The sequence below is a fragment of the Ictalurus furcatus genome, chromosome 23 (assembly GCF_023375685.1).
Source record: "Ictalurus furcatus strain D&B chromosome 23, Billie_1.0, whole genome shotgun sequence".
NCBI classification, from domain to species: domain Eukaryota; kingdom Metazoa; phylum Chordata; class Actinopteri; order Siluriformes; family Ictaluridae; genus Ictalurus; species Ictalurus furcatus.
The window spans coordinates 9,757,522-9,781,470 of NC_071277.1; the positions used below are offsets into that span (position 1 = coordinate 9,757,522).

Genomic DNA, 23,949 nt, shown 5'->3' on the forward strand with positions numbered 1-23,949 from the left:
GCCTTATATATTTATCTTATTTATACAACTGAGAAGATGAGGATTAAGGGCCTTGCTCAAGGGTCCAGCAGTGACTGGGATTTGAACTCATGACCTTCTGATCAGAAGTCCAATGTCTTAACATTGTTCACTCTCATCTAGTTATAACTCCATTATTACTTTGCTTTATAATGTCTCATAAGTTACATAAAGAATAAACCAAAACAAAGTGAAGTTTGACAATTTGACAACAATAACATTTTCAATGACACATTGTACTTTTTATCTGTTTATAGTTACAGTTAATGTTGTGGAATGTCGGTGAAACGAGTCAGTTCCAGTTCTCGCTTACGTTACAGCAGCTATAAACACCCGTTCCCTCCCCATCCCTCTCTTTATTCCCTCTCTTTATTCCCTCTTTATTCTCTCTCTTTATTCTGTCTTTTAAAGTTAATAAGACAAAAAAATAAAATTGCAGCTTGTTAAAGAAGTGTAAACTCCTCTGTCCTGAAGATGTGGGAAAACTTCAAGTTACAGCTTTGCCTCTGACTGTTACACAGCACTGACACTGGAGACTCCTTCCATACACGTTAATTAAACATCACTTTATTTCAAGTACGTGTTCAACTACACATCCATGAGAATGAGCCGTTACTATAGGAACGATAACGTATTAGAGCGAGCACATTAATTATAAATAAAGCTGTGATATACAGCTGTGCTACTGTCAGAGCTGCTGTTATAGAAAACTAATCAACACCTCCTGACCAATCAGAATGCAGGATTCTACATGGCTGTCAGAGCTGCTGTTCTGACTGTGAACATAAAGAAACACACAAAAGACATGAAGAAGCTGAAAGCAAATGTAATGAACTGAATTCTTTACTTGTGTTTATTCTAACATTCAGGAGGAGATTTGCATTTCTTTTTCCAGCTGAGGAAATAAATCAGGAAACGTGGCTGAGCTCCGAGTAGCTGAAGTAGGAGTAATAATAATAGAGTCCATCTGGTTCCACCGGTTTTAGTCGTCCTGTAGTCTGTTCATCTCGACTCCCTACTGGAGCAGATCATCATTAAACATTATTAAATATGTAAAATAGGTCATTTCAATGTGATGCTTAATTTTAAACAGTACTCCATTGTATTATTCCAAGTTCCTTTATCAATACCTGCTGCTTCAGTAATTACTAGTTTAAATCTAGAACCTTTACGGCTTCTTGGTTTTTCCCTCCTACAGATAGGTAGAACCCTACAGCAGCGTTTCATGCCAGAGAGAACTATAACTGAGTTTTATTTTAGTTATTAAAAATGTTAGCACAAAAGATTAAGGGTTCTTTGAATGATTGCTGGTTCTAGTATCCTGAAGAGGTTATAAATGGAAAAGGAAATCTTTTTGTTTTAATGTTATACACAGAACATGTAAGGGTTCTCCAAGAGGGAAAAGCCAAGGATCCATTAGGATGTTAGGGTCTACCCCCACTACAGTAAACTCTATACAGGGACACTGTTAGAAGTAGGTCTAGATCTAAATCGAGAACATTTGATTGTTCTTTGTTTTTCGCTCCTAAAGATTCTACACGTTCCTACAGCTGAGTGTTTCCCTGACAGAGACAGTTCCAGCTAGAACTTCTTTATGACACAAAAAACCCTTGAATGTTTTTTTAATTGTTAAATCACACCAAATCTTCTACAAGGGTTCTTTTGATGGTTCTAGTTCTAGTACAGGTTCTAGTTCTTAAAGAGGTTATACTTGGAACCATTTCAGAAAGGGAAACTCTTTATTGTAGTGTTATACGCAGAACCTTCAAGGGTTCTCCAAGAGGAAAAAAGAGTGCTGCTAGAGTGAACTCTAGCCAGGGACACTGTTAGAAGAAAAAGTTACATCTAGAACCTTTAACGATCCATAAAGCATCCATTCAATCTTCCTCATATATGACTATAACATTTTAGAATTTCTTAAATATAAGTAATTAAATGTAATGAGTGATCATTTTCATCTGTCTGAGTTTGAAATAGAACAATATAAATAATATTTCCTTTTTTTTTAAATTAATCTGATGTTTCGAGCTCCTCTACATCTGGAACATCTGTTGGAAAAAACCTACTAGAAGATTCTTAAAGCTCTTGGAGTGTGTTATCATTATTCAATATTAATTTCAGTCTGATTATTGAATAACATGCTTTAAAAATAATCAGAAAGAGCACATAATAACAATAACAATAATAATAATAATAATAATAATAATAATAATAATAATAAAGGAAAGTGAATAGAAATATAATAAAACTAAAAGAAAGAAAGAAAAATAAAAAGAAAACTGTATGTTTATGAAATAAAATAAAAGCAAAATAAAATAAAACTACAGCATTCTTTTGTTTTATCAGTGTTATTTTATGTAAAAAATATTTATTTATTTATTTATTTTTTTACCTTCAAAGCTTTTTGTGTGTGTTTCTGTTGATTTAGTCTGACTTGCTCCAGTGTTGCCCCCCCCAACACACCATCGATGGCCAGTAAAGATCAATCTAAAGTGCATCAGCGCCACCATGTGGACATTACACATCTGCAGTCATCTCTCTCTCTCTCTCTCTCTCTCTCTCTGTGTGTGTGTGTGTGTGTGTGTGTGTGTGTGTGTGTGTCTTACCCACAGGACTGGGTGTAGTGGAGACATAACTCACTGCACGTCTCACACGTCGGAGTAGATATGTTATCAGAGTTCCCTGTAGTACCCTAAAGGGCCCTGTGCCCTTGGGAGAACCCTTTAACTTACTCTACAGCGGAGTGTTTTCTTTCAGAGACAGATTCATGTAGAACCCTTTCAGAAAACTTAGAACTATTAAATATCCAAGATTTTGAGGAAAGTTTTAGAGCAGCTTTAGAGCAAGAAATAAAACGGAGGCACAAAAAATATTAATAAATTAAAGTAAAACAAAATAAAATCACTTTTCAGAATTTCTTTCCTTTTCTCAGGATTTGGAACAAAAACTGTAAAGGCCTTTTTACTGAAAAAAATGAGAAAAAGTGTGCATTGTCTCAGTGAATTAATAGGCTACTATTATTCATAATAATAATAACAATAATAACAACAACAAGAACAATAATAATATTAATATTAATAATAATAATAATAATAATAACAATAATAATAATCTGCTGTATCTGATAGACAGAATATTGTGATATTGTTTTGTACAAATAAAATATTATAAACAGAATTCCACTCATAAATCTCACCTGTGAGGTGAAGCTCCAGTCTGATTGTTTGTCTTTTGCTTTTTTATAGTTTGTGATTTATTTAAAGTCGCAGGCGGATGTTGTTCCTGGGCGCAACCTCGGCTCTCCATCGCAACCGGTTTGCGTGTGTTGTCATGGCAACAGCGGGGACCACTTGCGGCTCTCTTTTTGCCAACGTGTAGCGTGTGTAAAGTTCTCCTTTCGCCCATTCTGATCTTTTCTGATCTTTTCAGCACTCATGTTCACTCGGGTTCGCCGGGTTTATTATTTCTGTCTGCTCACTTCAGTTCCTCAAAGATCATTTTCAATCATTTATTTAACAAACCCTGAATAAACTCTTAACTCTCACATGATATCCCACAAGTTTAATAACTTCTGCACTGGACCGGAAGTGAGAACCGGATCAGATCTCCATGCTGTGTGTGGAACAGCGCGCGCGTTAGACAGGTTTCAGTTCCTTCCCGAAATTGTAGCTGTTTAATGCACGTCTCATCCGGCTGACGCTTCTCGCGCACTGCGCATGCGCGTGACACAGCCGCACATGTCTTCCGAGTCTTTCCTAGTAGAACAATTTACTAATTTAAATACACACAGGCCTACACCCCACTGTTAACAAGGAACTACACACGTACCCTGATCAGTAATACACGCTTTCCTGATCGCGGACACGTCTCCAGTGTGTGTGTTTTACCTGGAAAGGTGTGTAAAGTGGACCTTTATCACATTCATCTCTAAAGAGTTAAAGGTATAAGGTAAGAGGTAGTTAAGCTTCAGGTGTGTAAACACTAATGTAAAGCTTTATTACAGTCACATTACCATGTTATAGAGGCACACTACAGGTATAAGGGTATAAGGGCAGAGAATACTACACCACACAACAGGTACTGTTAGAGAGAGAGAGAGAGAGATCATTGCTATTGAATTTTGTTCCATTATATGAGCTTCCAAATACCTGTTATAAATGACTCATTTTATTTATTACAATGAGATAAAATGATTTTTACATAAACATTTTGTTTTATACCGACATAAAAATTTAAATTCTAAAACATTACATAAGCATTATTTGACAAACTCATTTGTTATTATTATTATTATTATTATTATTATTATTATTATCATCATCATCATCATCATAATTTAGTTTGTTTATTTATAGCCTAGCTATATTTGCAAATTTTTTAATTAATTTTTTTATTACAGAAGCCATTAATCCTTTAAGGCCAGTAATCTTAAAACATTTTATCCTTTCTTTACATTTTGAAATGACGTTATAAAAACTGTCCCAAATATTAAATTCAAATATGTGTGTGTGTGCGTGCGTGTGTGTGTGCGTGTGTGTGTGTGTGTGCATGTGTGTGTGTGTGTGCTTGCGTGTGTGTGTGTGTGTGCGTGCGTGCGTGAGTGTGTGTGTTTGTGTGTGTGTGTGTGAAGCGTTGGTCCTCCTACACTGCATGTGGTGCTGTAACAGAGCGCGCGCTCACTTTTCTTCCCTTCTCCACTTTTACCTTTGACGCATTGGGACATGACGGGATTGTAAGGCTGTCGGAGAAACGCTCAGTGTGTGTGTGTGAGTGTGTGTGTGTGTGAGAGAGAGAGAGAGCGAGAGAGAGAGATGGACGATCTCCGCTGCTGACTCCGGACAGGTATGAGCAGATTAAACGGAGCAGATGAGAGAGTGCGGTGTGTTTTAGAGCCGCTCCGGAGCCAGGGTTAGAGGGAGGAGCGAGTCTGAATTAAAACGCTATAACGCGTCATGCATCTCTTCCGCTTTTCTGTTTTGTGCATTCCGTGCGCAAAGTTGCGGCGATTTGACCTGCGTGATGGTGATGATGATGATGATGATGTTGATGATGGTGATGATGATGATTGTAATGCGCGCTTTCAGGTTTTTGTAGTAAATGATTTGTGTTGTTTCTCTGTGGCGCCGCGAATTGAGGAAGTGCAGCGCGGAGACACACACACACACTCACACACACACACACGCCCATTTTCATTTCGTACACAAAACCCACAAAAAAATAACGATCGCTGTCAGTTTGATGCGCGCACGTGACTTTACAATCATCACACACCCTCGCGCAGACCTGAAGATCACAGCGGAGTTTAATTTCTTTCTTTCTGTAAATAATGTATTCAGAAATGGCGTTCTCCGTGTCAGATATGCAGGGCCTGTGCAGGACTGACCGGTGCACCGCGTGCGTAAACATGTCATACACACACACACACACACGCACGCACGCACACATACACACACGCACACACACAGCTGCGCGCGCGTAACACACTGATCTGTGTGCGTGAGAAATTCGGTGCGTCCTGCTGTCCGTCTCCGTGCACACGTCTCACATCATCACAGCATGCAGCCTGGAGTTAGCATAGAGCTAAGCATGCTAAGCAACAACACTGAGGCAGCTGTGCGCCGTTATAACGCTTTAAACCGCAGCAGAAATCAACCGGAAATCAAATTAATTCATTCCAATGGAATCTTTATTAAACAACCTAGATGTTTATTCCACAGATTTCCCCACAGTCGCTCTGCGCGGAGGTTCTGCATCTTTGGGGGGAAACAACGGGTTCTTCTGGCTTCTCTGTTGTCTGGTTCTTCATTAAAGCTTTAAAGATTCCAGAACAACAAACCAGAGACAAGAGAACACTTTAGAGTGCAGAACAGAACCTCTGCTGGTACATACACAAACCAGCATGTCATAAATGATGTGCATTATTATTATTATTATTATTATTATTATTATTATTATTATTATATAATTAATAGTTACTTAAGAGTTCTTAGCTTATTTGTTCAACATTTTGGTGTAGAACCTTTAATAGTTCTCCCAAATCGAGGACAATCTCTAAAGAAATCTAAAGGGTTCTACGTTTATTTTTGTTAAAGACAGAATTTTTAAAAAATATCATTTTTCCCCTCGAGATGGTATAAAAGCTGCATGTATTGTCTGTGTTGGTTTGTTTTTGTTCTGTTTTACATACATTTCTCTCTTATTGGCGTCTAGCGGTCTGCCCCTTAACTGGAACTTCATTTATGTAAAACATTTCCTTGATTGAGAAGTTATCTGAACTTCTCTTTGTGTCCTGCGTGGAGACAGCTGCGGGAGGGGAGGAGTTCACAGTTTTGCATGTCCACTGCATTAATACGTGTTGTAATATTTGATTACTGTCCCACATGGACGCATTCATACAGACAAATTTAACAGAAAGGAAAATATATATACTACATATGTACAAACGTATACACCCAAAGCCACACCCATGTGTTCTCGTCAAACAGCCGTATAGTGTGTAGATGTTAATACGCATGTAAAAACTAATGAAATTAAACACACACTTTTTCAACGTCTGAAATTTCACTCCTTTATTCGCAGCTTCTTGTAGTCTGACAGCGCGGCGCAATGGACAAAGAGCCCCAAACGAAAGCAGATCAGACGAAAAGTCCAACCACCTCCACGACGACCTCCACCTCCACCCCGACCTCCACGAGCACTGCCACCTCCGCTGTGAGCCCTCCACAGCCTCCCAATGGCACGGCAAAGAGCAGCTCTGCTCTCACGGCGGTCACCACCTTCCACAGCCAGCCTCCACCTTCAGACAGAAAAGTTGCTCAGGTGCAGTAATGCTCTCCACCACTTCATGAGCTTTGTTTACACAACCTTTCACAACGTCGCACCATCTACAACTTAACCCCTGCAACACTCACTGCTTTCCGACTTTTATCTCTTTCCCACATTTTTACTTTTATCACTTTCCCACAACAACAGGATGAAGGTGTAGAACCTGGAAGCAGTTTTTTTAAAAAAACCAAAACAACATAGATGAAGTCATTTCCTTGGGAATTTTTATAATGTGTGTCTCAGGTCAGGTGTCATGGTGGTGCTGTGGCTAGCGTGGTCTCCTCACAGATCCAGGGTTCGACCCTGAGCTTGAGTTACTGTCTATTTGGAGTTTCACATCTTCTCTCTGTTTGGGTGTGGGGTTTTTCCAGGTTCTCTGGTTACGTCCCAAAAACAAGTCAGTAGGCAGATTGGCTAAATTAAATTTCCTCTCAGTGTGTGTGTATGTGTGTGTGTGTATGATGGATCGGTGTCCCTTATAGGGTGTATTCCTGCCTCACACCCAGTGTTCCAGGGATAAACTCCAGATCCACTGTGGTTAAGCTCTTAGTAATGAAAGTACAGCAGCAGAAACATATCAAATAAAATGTGCTGCATTTTTAAAAACTCTTCAGAAGTCTTAAATGAGCACTGTTTAATGTTTAAAGCCCTCTGCTGCCTGAGAAGTGAACTGTAATTCAAGCTGTGTGTGCCTTGACATTTTCTCCATCACACTACTCACCTTCTGGTGCAGGTTATTCTGATCAGCATGTTATTTGACTTTCTGAACTTTTTTGAGTCACCATTTTATTCAGAGCTCTTTAATCAAAGACCACGTTTGCTTGTGTGGATTTGTGATTTTTTTTCTGTCTTCCTGTCAGGTCAATCTGTTTGGGGATAGACTGGCGCCTGCTTTCTCTACCGCTGTTTCGTCCCAGCAGACTCACAAAACAGTATGTAGTCCGCAATTTGTTCCTTTCTCATTTCTTTATTTTAAAGACACCAAACTTTCAGAATTCTCAAGCGAATACAGTTGTGTGGAGTGTTCGGGTTGTGTTTGAGTGTTCGGGTTGTGTTGAGTGTTCGGGTTGTGTTGAGTGTTCGGGTTGTGTTTTAGTGTTCGGGTTGTGTTGAGTGTTCGGGTTGTGTTGAATGTTCGGGTTGTGGGAAGTGTTCGGGTTGTGTTGTGTTTGGGTTGTGTTGAGTGTTCGGGTTGGGCGGAGTGTTCGGGTTGTGTTGAGTGTTCAGGTTGTGCGGAGTGTTCGGGTTGTGTTTGAGCGTTCGGGTTATGTTGAATGTTCGGGTTGTGGGGAGTGTTCGGGTTGTGTTGTGTTCGGGTTGTTTTTGAGTGTTCGGGTTGTGTGGAGTATTCGGGTTGTGTTTGAGTGTTCGGGTTGTGTTTGAGTGTTCGGGTTGTGCTTGAGTGTTCGGGTTGTGTTTGAGTGTTCGGGTTGTAGTTGTGGATCTCCAGCTCCTTTAGACTCCTCCTTGTCCTCTCGGTTGTGTCTGTGACTAATCCCCTCTTTACCTGCTCTTCAGGTGGACTCTCTCCTGCAGGTGGATGAATTCTCATCGCATTCTTTACATTTTTAATAATTTAATGTCACTCTGCAGGAGCTTCAAAGTTTAGGATATTTTTTTTTACAACTAAACCCTGCTTGATATTTTCAATCAGTTTTGATCTCTTCTTGATCTTCACGATGCTGTTTGTTTAGATATGTTCTTTAACAAACTCTCGGTTCTTCCAGAAACATCTGTATTTATCCTGAGATCACGTGACTCAACTCACATAATTATCTCCTTTCTGATGGAAACTGTCTGCACCAGAAATAATTTAATTAGTGAATACTTACACAATCACAACTTTTATGTTGTAACAGTACAATATGTTGAAGGTTCTAGGGGGTGAATACTTATGCAGCACGCTGTAAACTCATATAAGTACAAACATATCACCTGCTTTTATTCCAGCAAGCTGTTCTGTTGCACCTTCACCCAGATATTCACGTTGTCTGTGTTTCCACCTACATCATACTTCTCTTGTGGTTCCTCAGGTGTCAGTTTCCAGCATGCCCGGGACAGCCGCCCTCGTCCGAGCTAGCCAGAGCTCCAACCCCACCAGCGCCAACCACAAGATCTCACCCCAGGCCCTGCTCGTAGGAAAGAGTCCTACCAGCCAGACCCAAATGCTCCTGAGGGCTCAGATGGTAAAAGCACCTGTGTCTGTTCCTCCTCTTCTCTGAGTAATATCCTGTCTTCTGTCCATCTGAAACAACAACACTCACAACTTCAAATCATTTTATCATATTACATTTAAAAAATGTTCTTCTTTACTTTTCTTAGGGATCTTTTTTATTTTACTTCAATACAACTGAAAATAAATTCTTCTGCTGTTGCTTCATCACACGTCCACGAAAAAAACACAACTTTTACCTCGTACATTTTCATGTAGACCTGCAAAAACTACAGGGGGTCCCAGAAGTCTCCATGTACTGTATAGAGAACCTAGGGGACTGTGTCTTCCAGCACCACGTGGGTTGTGTCTTCGTAAGTGGATGTTGGTGGACGTCTACTTCTTCTCAGTAAACGCGAGGTGTGTGAGGTGCTCTTCGTGTGTCCTGTTAAAATCCATCGCAGCCTTGAGACCGCTTCCTGATCCAACCACGAGAACGATTTCAATACCTCCTTCTTTTCTCAAAGGTGTTCTTAAAGGCTATCTGAATATATATATATATATATATATATATATATATATATATATATATATATATATATATAAATATAAATATATATAAATATAAACTAAGTATGAAAAATTTTTGGAAGGCATTTTGATAAACTGTTAATTTCCCCTGAGTACGGAGACTTGTGGAACACCCTGTATTCCAAATCAATAATAATAAAAACACAGATCGTCATGTTAGTGAGAAACTGCAAAGCGTAAACTTCAGGACTGGAAAATGGAAAATACTGTAACTATAGTAACTACCCTTCATTACTGTAGCTGTAAGTACTATTTATACTTCTTCTTCATCGTACTTCTACTGATTTGTACCTCATTGGCATCGGAAAAACCTTGCTCCTTTTTACTCCTTATTCTTCATTTTGACTTCATCCCAAACGCTGTGAGATTAGCTCCTACTTTTTTCTTAGTAAGATGTGTTTTGTTTCTGTTACAGATTTGTATAAGTTTTAAAATTTGCCATCAAATCTCAAAAAGTATGTTAAGTTATCTTTAGGTTTGGTAAATTAGCTAGTTTTATAAAATAGCTTATTAAGTAATTAAGCTAGCTAGTTATTTTTGTTATTCTTTGCTAATATAACTTAGCATTCACTCTAAAACGGTTATTAAACGTTAGCTAAGCAGCGAGACAAATTCTAGCGTTATCTGAGTTACGTGATGATCTTATTGATGACGTGATGATCTTACGTGATGATCTTATTGATGACGTGATGATCGTACGTGATGATCTTATTGATGCTCAGCTCTTTTTGTCAGTTAAAAACATCACATTTTTACTCTTGAATACTCAAGCATGTTTAAACTTCACTACTTTTTAACACTCACGTTAACATTTTCTCGTCTTCACACTTCTACTTCACGGTCATGATTTTGACACTAAGTTTGGTTTCTCAGTACGTTCTCCTCCCTGCTCCTCTGTCCTGACGACTCTCCCATGTGGGAAAGCGTAACCTTACAGCTTCTCCTCTGACTGTTACGGTGTGATACAAAGCTCTATGTTTATTCTCCGTTCTGAATGTTGGACGGAAAGTTCTTTTGGTTTCTCAGGGGAAACTTTCTGAAAGCTCCCTTGCCCCTCCCCCTCTCGCTGCACTTGTTCACAACACATGCCGGTCTCACGTTCGTTCTTGCACATTTCTGAATAAATTGCCTTGTATCTGCAAACTGTGCATGTGGTTTGCAGTTAAAATCTTACTGTTAGTGTATTTAATGGCCGAGAGAAGAGTTTTCTCATTAGGCGGTGTGCAGAAGCTCTGCTCGTGCTGCATGATCACATGGACTGAAGCGGACACGGTTTTCTTCACCACTTCAAAAGCTCGTCACTTTACTGTGAAACTCACCATCACACCCACACTATCAGCTCTTTACCTTCCTCTTCCTCTCTCTCTCTCTTCTTCTCTCTCTCTCTTTCTGTGTCTTTGTCTCTCTCGTGTCTTCATCCCTGTAGCTGATTCTAACGTCCACAGTGCGACCTGATGCCCCTGTCCTCTCCTCCTCTTCCTCCTCCTCTCCCTCTTCCTCTTCACCTCGATTCCCTTCTTCACAGGTGAGATTTTCTTCACTGGTCATGTGTAAATCTCTTCACTGTCCCTGTAAAGCACTGTAATGTTCTCAGTAGATGTTATCTAGGAGATGTCAGTCATTCCATCTACAGTATGTATTATTATGAAGCCGTAAGCCACGAGACGAGTGTGTGTGTTACAGTGATGTTATCCTGGCTGATTTTTTTTTGCTAACGCACAGCCTCAAGTGACATATTGTGACAAAAGCAGTGTAGTAAAATTCATTATTAATAACATTCGCAATAAACAGCCACACAGTGTAATCTGTTAATAGTAGCCTTTGGTTGCTAAGCAACATAACGTCCACCAAACCCAGCTTTCAGAACCTGTGATGTAGGTCACATGGTTACGAATGTGTCTCTTAAGTGCATTAAGAAACAGTAATCATCGCAATTACACTAACTGCTTAATTACCATAATTAAATATAATAAATATAATCTGAGGGTTGAGGGCGTTAGTTATTAACATTGTGCTGTTTGTAAGTTGTTCACAGTGAATCAGGTTTTGTGTGTGTGTGTGTGTGTGTGTGTCTTGATTTCAGCTCCAGAGTTTGACACTCCGCCCACCTCCACCTGGTACACTGACCATCCCACCGAACCTGCCCCTAAAATCCGCCTCCCCCTGCCCACCCCCGGCCCTGACCCGTGCCCGAGTGCCCACCCTGACTCCGAGACCCAGCCCACCACCGTGCAGCCCTGTGAAGGACATGCCCACAAAGACAGAGTGTGACACCTCACCACCACCCTCAGCCCCGCCCAAAGCTCCGCCTGTACGCCATCTTACAGTGCCGCCTCCATGTAAGTCACTGTATTTATTATTAAGTATATATTTATAAATTATTTAAATATTTCTTATTGCTATTTATTATATAAGTGTCTGTTATAGAACTATTATTTCAACAAATTTAGTTATATAGTGATATTTTAGTGATTTTAGCAAATATGTGCCATTAAAATGTATTTATTTGCTGGCGTTATTAATACTTTTTTATTACTGAACGAACGTTTCACTGTTAAACTGATTTATACATGTTTTTAACATATTAAATATTTAATTAAACCAATCAGGCATATCTCTATACTAAATAAATGTTATCTATAGCAACATTTATATTTATAGAGCTGATAGCACCCTAGCACTGTAACGTCATTAAAATGATTTCTGCTTCCTGATGTCTGAATATAACCATGACAACGAGAATAAATGTGGCTCCGTCTGTATCCTTGCTCTGTTTTCATGATGCTTAGCAAACGATAAGAAAAAAAAACATAAACTAAGCGGTATAGAAGATGGATGGATGGAATATTTTGGAAACAGCAGATTTAGCGTTTAAATCCAGACCATGTTAAAGTCTCAGGCATGAAAAACATGAAAAACATCATAAAGTTGAAAATGAACTATGTTTATTTGTTTATCCTGTGCTTATTGTCTGAGCAACAATGAGGGGAAAGCTTCGACTGATATTACTGCTACAATTAAATTATTAGATTGATTTTAATTATGCAGAAATGTAGGGGGATAACTATAGTTCAAATACCTATCACTTATAACATATAAAACTTATAAAAAGCTGTTTTTTCCATCCATCCACCATCCATCTTCTACCGCTTACTCCTTTTCAGGGTCACGGGGGCTGTTTTTTTATTTTTGGTAAAAATCGTTGTGGTGTAAGTGAGGTAAAGTTGGTGTATAATAATGTAATGACAGGTGCTCTGCTGAACCTTGGCGTCAAGAACCACGGCTCTGTCAGTGTCTCGTGTGGTTGTTTTCGACTTTAATTCTGAATTGGTCACCTGTGTGTTTTCAGCTCTTTATGCTCCAGCTCAGTCTCATGCGCTGGCCAAGCAGAAGTTAAGCAGCAGCAGCCTGAAGAGACCTCACAGTCAGATCAGCATTCCGCAGCATCCGTTCCCTTCGAGGCATCCACACCCCAATTCCTCTCCGGTCGTACCAAAGAAACCTCTTCCCGAGCTGAAGCGCTGTCCGTCCACCCAGGCGTCACCGAGTGGCTTGAGCCAGACTTCTGCTGTGCCCATCACCGTGCCCAATCTCAGCCGATCCCACCTGACTCCGCCCACCTTGACCCTACCGTTGACCCCCACCTCCTCCGGAGGCTCCTTACTGGCCACTAAACAGCTCCTGAGGATTGCCCTGTCCTCCGCCTCTGCATCCGCCTCCACCCAGTGCACCAACGGCCAGCCGAAGTCCTCCACCGTGTCCCCGTCTCACGATCTCGTCCAGCCGAAGCCTCAGCTCTCCCCTGCGTCGGCTAAACCAGAGTGTCCAATCCCATCACCACAGAACTCCAACACCTGCCCCCAGCTGGTGCAGCTGTCACCCTCCAGACAGACCTGGACGTCTCCACAAAGAGCTTCTCCTCCATCTCCGGTCCTCCCAGTCGTCTCCACCAGCTCCACCTCCTCCCCCGCGCCTCCACAGTCCCCTCTCACCTCCATCACACACACCACAGACACGACCAAGGAGCTGAAAAGTCTAAAGCCGAAGATGAAGCCGGGAAACAGCACCGAGGAAATTCCGCAGGATCTCAAACTTCCATCATCACAAACAAAAAGTGTGGAAGGAAACCAAACATCCCAGAGCACCAGCGCGGAACCACAGCCTTCAGGAACCGTGGACAAGACTACAGTGAGTTTCTCTGATTATTTATTTGTTTCTTTCTTTCTTTCTTTACAGATGAGTGCAGATGTTAGCATTCTCTAGGATAAAATTTATCATGACATTTAGTGTGTTCAGTTTCACAAAGAGATTAAAATAAAAAATAAATTAGACAATCCTAATAGAAATGACTTTAATTACATTTAAAACCTTTTTTTTTTTTTTTTTTTAACAAATCTCAAGTGTTATATTTGCATAATATCACATTGCCTCTTTACAATTATATCCTGAGCTTTTCTGTCATTCTTAGTGATATCAATTAATATAAAAATGTCAATAATGTTTTCAATTTGCATTATAATTTGTTGTTATTTGCAGGTTACACCCATGTTTGCACCTTCTTTTTCTCTTTTCCTTTTTTTTATTTTTAGATATTTTAGATGAATTGGAAAGCAGAGTTCCTTTTTGCCTTTTCCTTTCAGAAACCATAGGGGATGCAAACTTTCACACAACAATGCACCATGTGACTGCAGTGTTTGCTATACGTATATTTATATGTATTTGTAGCCTATATGTGTGTGTGTTTGTATGAGGTTATATACAGAGGTTTCTGGTGTGTGTCAGGTGTGTAAACGGCCGGCGGTGTGTACAGAAGTGCCGAGGTCTCAGAAGACGCCGTCTGTCTCTGTAGCATCGACTGCTGGACGAGAAGACGTCTGCGAGGAAACGTCCACTCGTGCAGACAGTCACTCAGGTATTCAGGATGTCTCAGAATTTAGTCTCCGTCCAGGTCAGAGTCTCTGTAGAACTTCCAAAGAGAAGCATTTTTAGTTCTTGTAGTTTAATCTACTTTATATATAAATATATGTCAACATTTAACCATGTTTCCTCGTGTAAAGATTTTCCTGTTCTCTCATTACTCCAGCCATCTCCAGCCTGTCCTTGGATCTGTCCCCAGTCCTGTCCTCCATGATACGACCCTCAGTCGTTTCCCCCGCCGGCCGCAACTCTCCCGCCAAGTTCCCGGCTGTTTCAGAGAGAGCACCCGCTCAGCAGCCGTCCTCCAGCCACACGGGACCGACAGAACCCACCAAACCGCTTGTCCTCACTCACCTGGTGGACGGCTTCATCATTCAGGAAGGACTGGAACCATTCCCGGTACTTTACACACACACATTACAGGACTACATACCATGCTGGAACATTCTGAAGTTCACATGACTACGGTTAGCTTCTGAACTGTAAAATGATTCTGTAGACAGCTAATCATTTTTCACTTTTAAAGGGGTTGTGTGTGCTTAGATAGATAGAACCATATCTGATAGGAAAAGAACTGTTGTAGGGTTCTGCATAGAACATCAAAAATGTTTTAAATAAGCTAAGATGTTCATGGAGCTTAAAACAAAAATATATATTTTCACCTAATTTGGGATTTTGTGTAAAACGTCTATAATGGTATAGCGCAGACATGCACTGAAAATACTGTTAAATAATCTGATTTGTGTGTTTATACATTTGATTGAAATATTTTCCTTAAAACAGCTTTAAATTGACGCTCAGGGCATGTGGACGCTGTGCATGAAAGGGTTAATCTTGATAAAAGTTTATTAATACATTACTGACGTGTGTATATCACTACAGCGGCATAAAATCAACAGAATTCAGCAGACGATTCGATTATTATTTGCTGTGGCTTGTATGATGACTGTGATAATCGTGACATGTTGTTAACCTTCTCCACATTCGTGTGTGTTTTCTATCGTGCAGGTGAACAGGTCGTCTCTGATGGTGGGTCCAAACTGTGGTTCGGGATTGAACGGGGCGAATGGACCGGACATCTTTAACGCCACCTCAGAATCCCCCGACAACTCGACCGACTCCGACGACGAGATTTCCATCACAAACAGTGAGCCCCAGCTCTGATCCTGTACAGAAAATCCCAATACTGATTGCTTAGCACACGCTTTAACAATTATGCCTATAGGGTGAAATAAATAAAAGGCAATAATCATCATATTACAAATATCACAAAAGGTGTTAGTGTCAGTACAATACAAATAATAATAAGAGGTTAAAAATAAAGGAATTAATAAAGGGATAAAGAGTTTTGGATGTCTCCCGTGTCCCCAGAATAAGCGATGTGGATTACTGTATGTGTGTGTGTACTCTGTACAGAGTTGTCTTTTGTTCTTCGTGTCTCTGTATAGACGGTGTCGGTGTTGGACACAGACTCGTGCTGCAGTGTCACTTCTGTAAGAGGAAAGGAACAGCACAAACCTTCAACCGCTCCAAACGCTTCTGCTCCAAATCCTGCGCCAAGAGGTACGAAACCTGTATTCATTAATCTTCAGTAAGCATGTCCTGGTCAGGGTGGCGCCGGTTCTGGAGTCTGTCCCGTGAACACTGCGCGTCATCCACACTACCAGTATGTTTTAGGGATGTGAGAGGAAACCGGAGAACCCAGACAGTAACCTGAGACAGTAACCTGAACTCAGGATGAACCTTTATTTATGTTGTGAATCATTAATACATCAAACTTTTATCTTATTTCTTTACACTACACTGAACCATGTTCTCATTTGTTCAGATGAAGTTCCTCATGCAGAAATAATGCACTGTTTTCACACAACTGGCCGCGGTGGTGAAACGTGTCATTGTGGTTTCCTGTGTAGAACTCTTCTTCAAGAACAGTTTTAATGAAGCACGGTGAATGACATACTAGCAAACAGAAAATATAAACTCGCTGTAAGCAGACTTGGATTCCCAGGAAACGAATTATAATCATGCTTTTAAGTCGTTTATCCCATCAACTATGAACACAATTGAAATAAAGATTCATTATCTGTAATATATGCGTGTCAGTGGGGACAGGATGTGGTCAGGGGCAGAACAGCTGAGTTTGATCAGTGAGATTAAATGAAACTTCACCAACAGGCTGGTTTTTTTCCTCCTGACTGTAGATTCAGCTACACTAAACGTTTCCGAGCCCTGAGACGCTGCGTGAGTGAAGGAGGACATCGATCCGAATTTAATGGAGCAGAGGACGAGATCGAGGAGGAAAGTTTCCAACAGGTCTGTTCTCATTGTTAGTCTGGTGCCTCACTTTGTCCGAGTCACTGCCTCTGCAGCACCCCCACTGTCAGGACTGTGGAACTGCAACTGCTGCAGTATTAATTAAATAAAAGTGTAGAATAAAGCAGAACATAAACATGTGTGTGGTTTTTGTATAATGGGCTTTGTTATTGTTATTCTTTTCTGTTTTATTCATATACAGTCATTTTCATGGCACAAATCGACGCAAAGAAATGTGAATACCTCCATTCTGCTTTAAAATCATATCTTTAAAGTCGTACTTTAAAGTCGTCTATCTGTGAGATTCAAAGCTGTTTTGTCTTCACTGTGAATTAATTATTTAATGTTATTTTAGAGGATGATGTTAACACAGACACACACACACACACACACACACAAATACAGATTTATCAAACTGAAATGAGGATAAAAGAACACACCTCATGGTCTTGTTCTGTACGTTGCAGGTGAAACATGGCACCACGGAGCAGTGGAGGATTCTCCAGCGCCCCCCGCAGGAGGGAGAAGACGAGACGGCCGCTCCGATGAAGACGAGGCTGCGCAGGCACACGGAGCAGAACGTGCGAGAGAGAGAAACCAGGACCAGCGAGACCAAAAGCGCTCCGACTTCACCTCTGGATGTGGTTTCACCCACAGACCTTACTTCACACTCCAAACCTGCGCAGTGGACTGTAGACCAAGTGTGGAGCTTCATTTCCAATCTACCAGGTGAGGTCATCGATCATTCAAAGCATGCACTCAAACATCTGAGCAGCTTTTTCACACTTTTACACCTGATCAGTCCAGGGAGCCGATCTCATCAATCTGGGGTTCTCTCAACCCGACTTTACAGTGAATGATTTACAGCTGGGTGTCGCTATCGCAGGGTAAAGTCTCACACGGTCAAAGAATTCTTTAGTGCCAAGTTGAGATCGGTGTGTTGGAGTTTATTCATCTCTCTCTCTCTCTCTGGTGTTCGGTGTTTGCTTTGATATTTTCGATTTTCCTAAATGTCGACCTCTGCATGACCTTCCCAGGGTGTCAGGACATCGCTGAATCGTTTCGAGCGCAGGAGATTGATGGACAGGCCCTGCTGCTGCTCACTGAAGACCACCTGATGAGCGCCATGAATGTCAAACTGGGACCAGCGCTCAAAATCTGCGCCCGAATCAACTCTCTGAAAGAAGGAGGGAGGTAAAGAGACAAAACCAGACAGAGAGAGGGAGAGTGAGAGACAGACAGACAGGTTTGAGACTCATGGACGTTCAGAGCACTTGCCAATAGAATAGAGCCATTCTGTGCACTTTAATCTTTAAAGAGATTCACGCGGTGAAGTCAACGTGTCGAGGTAATGTGTGTATTTTTGCTTGAACTGATTTAGACTAACATTACAGTAGCCTTCCGTAACCTTTAGCCTCTGTCTGAAAGCATGATAGCAATATAATGGTCCCCTTAATTTCCGTGAACATAATATGAGATCTATATTCAGTCCTAGTATGAGGGAAATGTTTGTGTCTGCTTCTTTTTTGTAGCCGATTGGATCGAAATCATAATCAGGGTTTGTCGAGTTTCTATTTTTCACTAAAAGGTGACGCTTCCTGTGTCTGTGAAGGAATTAGAAAAGAATGGAAGTGCTATTATTGTGCGCATGTCCCTCCCCTTCCTGTTGTAGATATTTTCTTATTGTACTGTATATGTGTACATGTATAACGATGCAGTGCTCTGTGTGTATAAATCTATACAAAATGTTTTGTGAAGGATTTGTAATATTTAATATATTTGTCTTCTAAGGCTCTAGGAAATACAAATGCAAGCGATTTGAGATTTTTAAGCATTTTTAAAAAATAAAAAAAACGATGTTTGACATGCTGATAAGATTATGTAGGCTAAATGAAATGAAATGAAATTTTATCAGAGCATCTTCACGCCGGTGGAAGCGTTGAACCCAAACATGTCGCAGTACACAGGTACTTAAACACGCAGTCACGCCTAATTAAGGTACAGAGAAGGTGGTGCCTTTTCCTGACATGGAGACCTTATAAAACTGCTGTAGACATTGTACTATAATCTCGTGTCATCCAAGTGTTGTCTGTCACAGTTACATGACCTTTCTTGTGCCATTTTTGATTATTTAATTAAACAAACTACATTTTGTTACTGAACCCGTGCAGTTATTTTACTGTTTTCGTGTGTTTGTCTCCTTGCAAATGCACAAAACTTTGTTCTAAATGAATCAACTTTCAGGTTTTTTATATTATATTATATTTTAAATTTGCTCCATTACCTTCTCTGGAGTGTTTTTATTTCTAGTTCTCATCTGTGTTCCCTTCCTGCCTTTGTTGCTGCACCACATCACACGCCCACTAGATGGCGCCCAGAATAATCTTTTTTTTTTAAAAAAAAAAATAATAAAAAAAAAAGCTTAAATATATTTTAAATAAAACAGAGAGAATAACTTTGGGAGAATTACTCTGACTCATGATTAGAATGATTTTAAGAAATATCAAAAATACAAAAAATGAAAACTATAGACTTAAAGATAGATTTTTTTTCAATAAATGGTTTATTCGCATATAACAGGTTACAGACGTTACATAAATATAGCACTTATTTTATAGTTTTATTAAATATTTACACTCATCACAATTGATCACATTTCCATTTGCCAAACAAAAATTACTCTAATTAAATATATTACAGGGTAATAGTGAAACATCTGAAAAATAAAATAAGGAAAGTTGTAGTCAATTTTTGATGGTTCTAATAAACATTTTGTAAAATGGAAAATATTATGTTTGTTGATTGATTGATTGACTTAAATGTGACTAAAATCCATTTACAAACAGAACACAAAGTAGCAAAAAAGGGAAAGAAGAAAGGAAAGAAAAACAATTATGTTCAATTCATAAAAGTGTTTACAAAAGCCTTTAAAAGACATTTAAAGATGTTTATGAGTGAGGTAAAGTCTCTTATATTTTGTGATTGTTGTGTAAAAATGTGCACGTGTGTATTTAGTCTCATATTCACGTTTTAAAGTCATGATATTTCGTTTCTTTTCCATGTGGTAAGGAATTTTTGGATGCTGTTTTGTTCCTTTATGGGCATTTCTGTGATTGGCTGAAAGCTTGAAATGGGGCGGGGCTATCGGTGGGTGAGGGCTGACTATAAAAGGGCTGACTCTGTACATCATTATAATATTTTGTATAATTTTTCTGGACTTGGTGCTGAAAGTGTGTTCTGTGTGTGTTCTGACCTGAAGAACCATGACACTTGAATAAATAGAGAAGAAGAAGAAGATCTACTGCGTCACCACTAAAGCTATAGATTCTGTGCTGAAGATCTGAAGAACATCTCAGACTTTCAGGAGTTTTATTTTTCGAAGTGTGTGTGTGTGTGTGTGTGAGATATTCAGCATCATGTCTCAGAGCTGTCGCTTGCTGTGCGGTTTCTTTCTGAGCTGCTCGGGATGGATCTGTCTCATCATTGCCACCTCCACTAACGACTGGGTGATCACCTGCAGCTTCGGCCTGCACACCTGCGTGAAGATGGACGAGCTGGAGTCCAAAGGTTTATGGGCCGAGTGTATGATTTCTACAGCGGCGTATCACTGTGCGGCTCTCAACCAGATCCTCACTTTACCTGGTGAGACTCACACCTTTCACACTCTCTCACCCTTTCTACCACTCCTTTCCTCCTCAAGAGGGGACACCTTTAGTACCTTTTGTACCGTTAGTACCCAGGATTGAGCATGTAGTTTATATCCACATTTCCAGGTGAAAGATATAGAAAATAAAGAAAGGTAAAGTTTATTCTGCTTTTTTTTTAAAGTGTACACTTTAGTGAAATCTGCTATTTCTTCATAAATTTATTCATCAATGATAGAACTTGAGGTCCAGGTGAGGAGGGTTCTACAGGGTTCTACGGGGTTCTACAGGGTTCTACGGTAAACATGCTACTGACAGTTCCTTTATATTAATACAGAAATATGAGATGATTTGGTGAATATATATTTTAGAAATAATATCAAATTAAAATGTTTATGATAAATATATATATATTTATTTATTTACAATGTAACTAGAAAATATTAAAATACTTTACGTATGACATGAGAATTATTTCCTTCCAGTCACAGAATAAATCACATGGTCATGATGTTGATGTAAATCAGAGGTTGAACTTCAGGACTCTGATTTGATGATGTCATGTGATTGATCTTCTCTGTGATGTGTGTTTGATCTTTTCTCTGTAGCATACATCCAGACGTCTCGGGCGCTCATGGTGTCTGCGTCACTCCTCGGCCTCCCGTCGGTGCTGCTGGCGCTCTTGGCCACGCCCTGCGTCAGACTGGGTGACGAGAGCGACGGAACCAAACAGAAACGCGCTCTGTTAGGGGGAATCCTCACTCTGATCATGTGTGAGTGACGGTTTATGTTTATACCTTCCTCACAGCTCCGTCCTGAGCTCAGGTTTCTGTCTGTATAGAGTTTCATATGTTCTTTCTGTGTCCATGTGGGGTTCCTCTGGGTTCTCTGGTTTCCTCCCACCTCCAGAGCTCATACCAGCTCATGCCAGTAGGTGGACTGGCTATGCCAAATTGCTCCTAGATGTGAATCCCAGTTTTCCCAGGATAGACTCCCGATCCATCGTGACCCTGACGGGAATTAAACACTTACTGAAGGTGTATGAACATGTTAAATCTCATGTAGTGAGCATATATAGTGAATGTGGGATCCTGTCCTTAAAGTGGACAGTTTTACACACATCGTGGGTTACAACTGATGTGACGTTTCTCTCAAACCCTGCGGAAAAATCGATTAGGAAAGAGAGATCAAGTTTGTCTGTTAGAAAGATCTCACTAGTAAGAGATGTTATTATAATCAAGACGATTCTGTGATCATTGTTCGGTTTCTTGATACGCTGCAAAAAGGAGAACCAAATTCAGCACAGGTACTAAGTTACAGTACCGTTCTCTCAGAGCGGAACTATACTGTCTCGGTGGAGATTATTTTCTGTACAGGACTCAGGACTACATTGCAGTTTTTATTCAATTCAAACTAAACTCAGGATGTGTGTCAGTTCCCATCTGTGTACCAATCCCATTTCCTCTCCGCAGTTGTCTCTCAATGTGGAACATAAACCACTGTAACACAGCTGCAGATGGATCGGTGGTTCTCCGTCACACACAGAGATTTCCTCCATCCTGTAGGAAGGGTCTGTCAGGGTCAGCTGGTACAGCGTGACGTCTGACACGTGTCTCACTTTTGCCCTTCAGTTCTGGAGTGTCTTTAAACTTTATCTTATGAGTCAGGGTTTCAGGGTTAGATGTAGAATGTTACGGGGTTTTATTGTTTTAAAACAGATATCATGTCTCTTTATATTTATCTTCATTTGGTCTGTCAGAAAAAAGGACTGTACTGGTACATCTCGGTACCTGAAGATACAAACAGCGTAAAAATCACAGAAAACTTTGACGTATGACATTAAGTACGTTCAAGCCTGTACATGTTAAAGCCCCAGTTAGGGGCCAAGCACAAGTGGAACTTTCTATTTGTTTAGAGAAATAGCTCACCATATTGCTTTTGTTTGGGTTTTCTCCTTCTTCTTCTTCTTCTTCTTCTTCTTCTTCAAACGAACAGTATGGTCACCATATGCCATTCAATTCTGGTGGGGCGGAGACTTATATACTTAAAGATTTGTAAATCGTGATTGGTTGCATGGATTATAGATGCTGAAATATATGTTCAAGATTCTGAGCATGTGTGCAAGATTCTGAGGTTGGGGCTTGGTCATCCTTAGGGGGTGGAGTTAAGTTTACATAATTGTTTCTCAGAAAGTGCTAAAATTTAGCTGTAATGCATTGTCATGCTAATCTGAAAGTGTATTGTGATGTATTTATTTATTTTAAAGACAACTGTCAGTAGGCATTTTACAGAGTTAGCATTACCATCACAAACCCTGAACATCTGTACATCTGTGGTCTCTTTATGGTTCTCTGTAACTTGGTAATAACTGGCCTCTGTCAGTGCGGCTTGTGAAGGGTGCTTGGTCCCCGCAGGTTGCAGCTTCTGGCTATATTTTAGTATTTTTTATAATGTTTGTTTACAGTGTCAGAATAAAAATGTCTGAAAATATAAATGAGGTTGTATTAAAGTTTTCTGTCTCTCCGCAGCGGTCTGTGGTTTGGTGTCGACGGTGTGGTTCCCGATCGGAGCACACCATGAAGACGGCCTGCTGTCGTTTGGGTTCTCTCTGTACGCTGGATGGTTGGGTTCTACCCTCTGTTTCCTCGGGGGTTCGGTTCTGACCTGCTGCTCGGGAGGCAACAATTCTCCGGCTCAACGCCCTGAAAAGCGCTTCTACTACTCCAAACAGAGCGGAATCACCGACTCGGTCCAGGCCACAAACAATCACGCCAAGAGCGCTCACGTCTGAGAGCGGAGACCTGAACTGGAACGGACTTCAAACAGAGAGGAATGGTTTATTGCTCTCATTTCTCATTCTCTCTCTCTCTCTCTCTCTCTCTCTCTCTCTCTCTCACACACACACACACACACACACACACTCTGAAGCATGGGGGATTTTCCATTCTGAGATACGAGCAAAGCACAACTTCTACTCAAAACAATTTTTATTCCAGTCTGGATGAGATGTTTTGTCTCAACATGGACCTAGAAATCGAGGCCAAGATAAAAAAAATCTCCCTGTAATCTGTTCTGTTTGTTCTTTTTCTTTTAAGTGGTTTTCAGGAGTGCTGAAAGTTTTCTTTTATTCCTAATTCACCTCAGTCTGTGCTCAATCATCTGCTCTGGTTAGAAAGCATGCGATTTTTTTTTTAAAGAAATAAAATCAGTCCATCTGACACACAGACGGCAGACAGGCAGGAAGCCAGAGGTGCAGTAAGGCCAGGTGTCTTCTCCATGTTTTTTCCTGTAAAGCTCTTCACGCTTTCCTGCTCAGGATCCCTCAGGAAATCTGCAGACTCAAAGCGAGGACACCTTCAATAGTGACAGCCGTTTTTCGTACGTCCTTCTCTCGTGTGGTTCATTAACGATATTTCTGTCATGTTTAACGAACCCTTTCTTTTGCTTTGTTGCTCTCGCAGGGCATTGAATACGTAACACTATTCAGAA

At 40.4% G+C, this 23,949-nt stretch overlaps 2 protein-coding genes across 5 annotated transcripts; both read left to right on the forward strand.

Moving 5' to 3' along the window:
• Nucleotides 1–4,536: 4,536 nt before the first annotated feature.
• On the forward strand, nucleotides 4,537–19,123 carry si:ch211-230g15.5 (polyhomeotic-like protein 3). Of its 4 annotated transcripts, none has more exons than XM_053611895.1 (15): nucleotides 4,880–5,412; nucleotides 5,736–5,899; nucleotides 6,598–6,837; nucleotides 7,704–7,775; nucleotides 8,877–9,029; nucleotides 11,013–11,111; nucleotides 11,670–11,925; nucleotides 12,936–13,774; nucleotides 14,369–14,498; nucleotides 14,670–14,902; nucleotides 15,512–15,650; nucleotides 15,952–16,066; nucleotides 16,705–16,816; nucleotides 17,284–17,545; nucleotides 17,854–19,123. In XM_053611895.1, exons 3-15 carry the CDS (start codon nucleotides 6,625–6,627, stop codon nucleotides 18,012–18,014), a joined length of 2,784 nt encoding a protein of 927 aa, XP_053467870.1. In that variant the 5' UTR covers nucleotides 4,880–5,412; nucleotides 5,736–5,899; nucleotides 6,598–6,624; the 3' UTR covers nucleotides 18,015–19,123. The 4 variants fall into 4 exon arrangements, with proteins under 4 accessions (XP_053467868.1, XP_053467870.1, XP_053467871.1 ...); XM_053611896.1 differs by having other exon boundaries at nucleotides 4,880–5,040; XM_053611893.1 differs by lacking the exons at nucleotides 4,880–5,412; nucleotides 5,736–5,899 and adding an exon at nucleotides 4,537–4,860 and having other exon boundaries at nucleotides 17,854–19,119.
• Nucleotides 19,124–19,785: 662 nt separating this feature from the next.
• cldn11b (claudin 11b) lies at nucleotides 19,786–23,341 on the forward strand. The gene is made up of 3 exons (XM_053611907.1): nucleotides 19,786–20,458; nucleotides 21,069–21,233; nucleotides 22,989–23,341. Exons 1-3 carry the CDS (start codon nucleotides 20,233–20,235, stop codon nucleotides 23,249–23,251), a joined length of 654 nt encoding a protein of 217 aa, XP_053467882.1. The 5' UTR covers nucleotides 19,786–20,232; the 3' UTR covers nucleotides 23,252–23,341.
• The last annotated feature ends 608 nt before the right edge of the window (nucleotides 23,342–23,949 follow it).

Bases quoted from the DNA above. Each gene is read 5' to 3' on its own strand.
- cldn11b (XM_053611907.1), top strand. From the start codon at position 20,233: ATGTCTCAGAGCTGTCGCTTGCTGTGCGGTTTCTTTCTGAGCTGCTCG. The intron at 20,459-21,068 runs GTGAGACTCACA...TTTTCTCTGTAG, and splicing joins CCAGATCCTCACTTTACCTG to CATACATCCAGACGTCTCGG. The intron at 21,234-22,988 runs GTGAGTGACGGT...GTCTCTCCGCAG, and splicing joins AATCCTCACTCTGATCATGT to CGGTCTGTGGTTTGGTGTCG.
- si:ch211-230g15.5 (XM_053611893.1), top strand. From the start codon at position 6,625: ATGGACAAAGAGCCCCAAACGAAAGCAGATCAGACGAAAAGTCCAACC. The intron at 11,112-11,669 runs GTGAGATTTTCT...TCTTGATTTCAG, and splicing joins CTCGATTCCCTTCTTCACAG to CTCCAGAGTTTGACACTCCG. The intron at 15,651-15,951 runs GTGAGCCCCAGC...GTCTCTGTATAG, and splicing joins CGAGATTTCCATCACAAACA to ACGGTGTCGGTGTTGGACAC.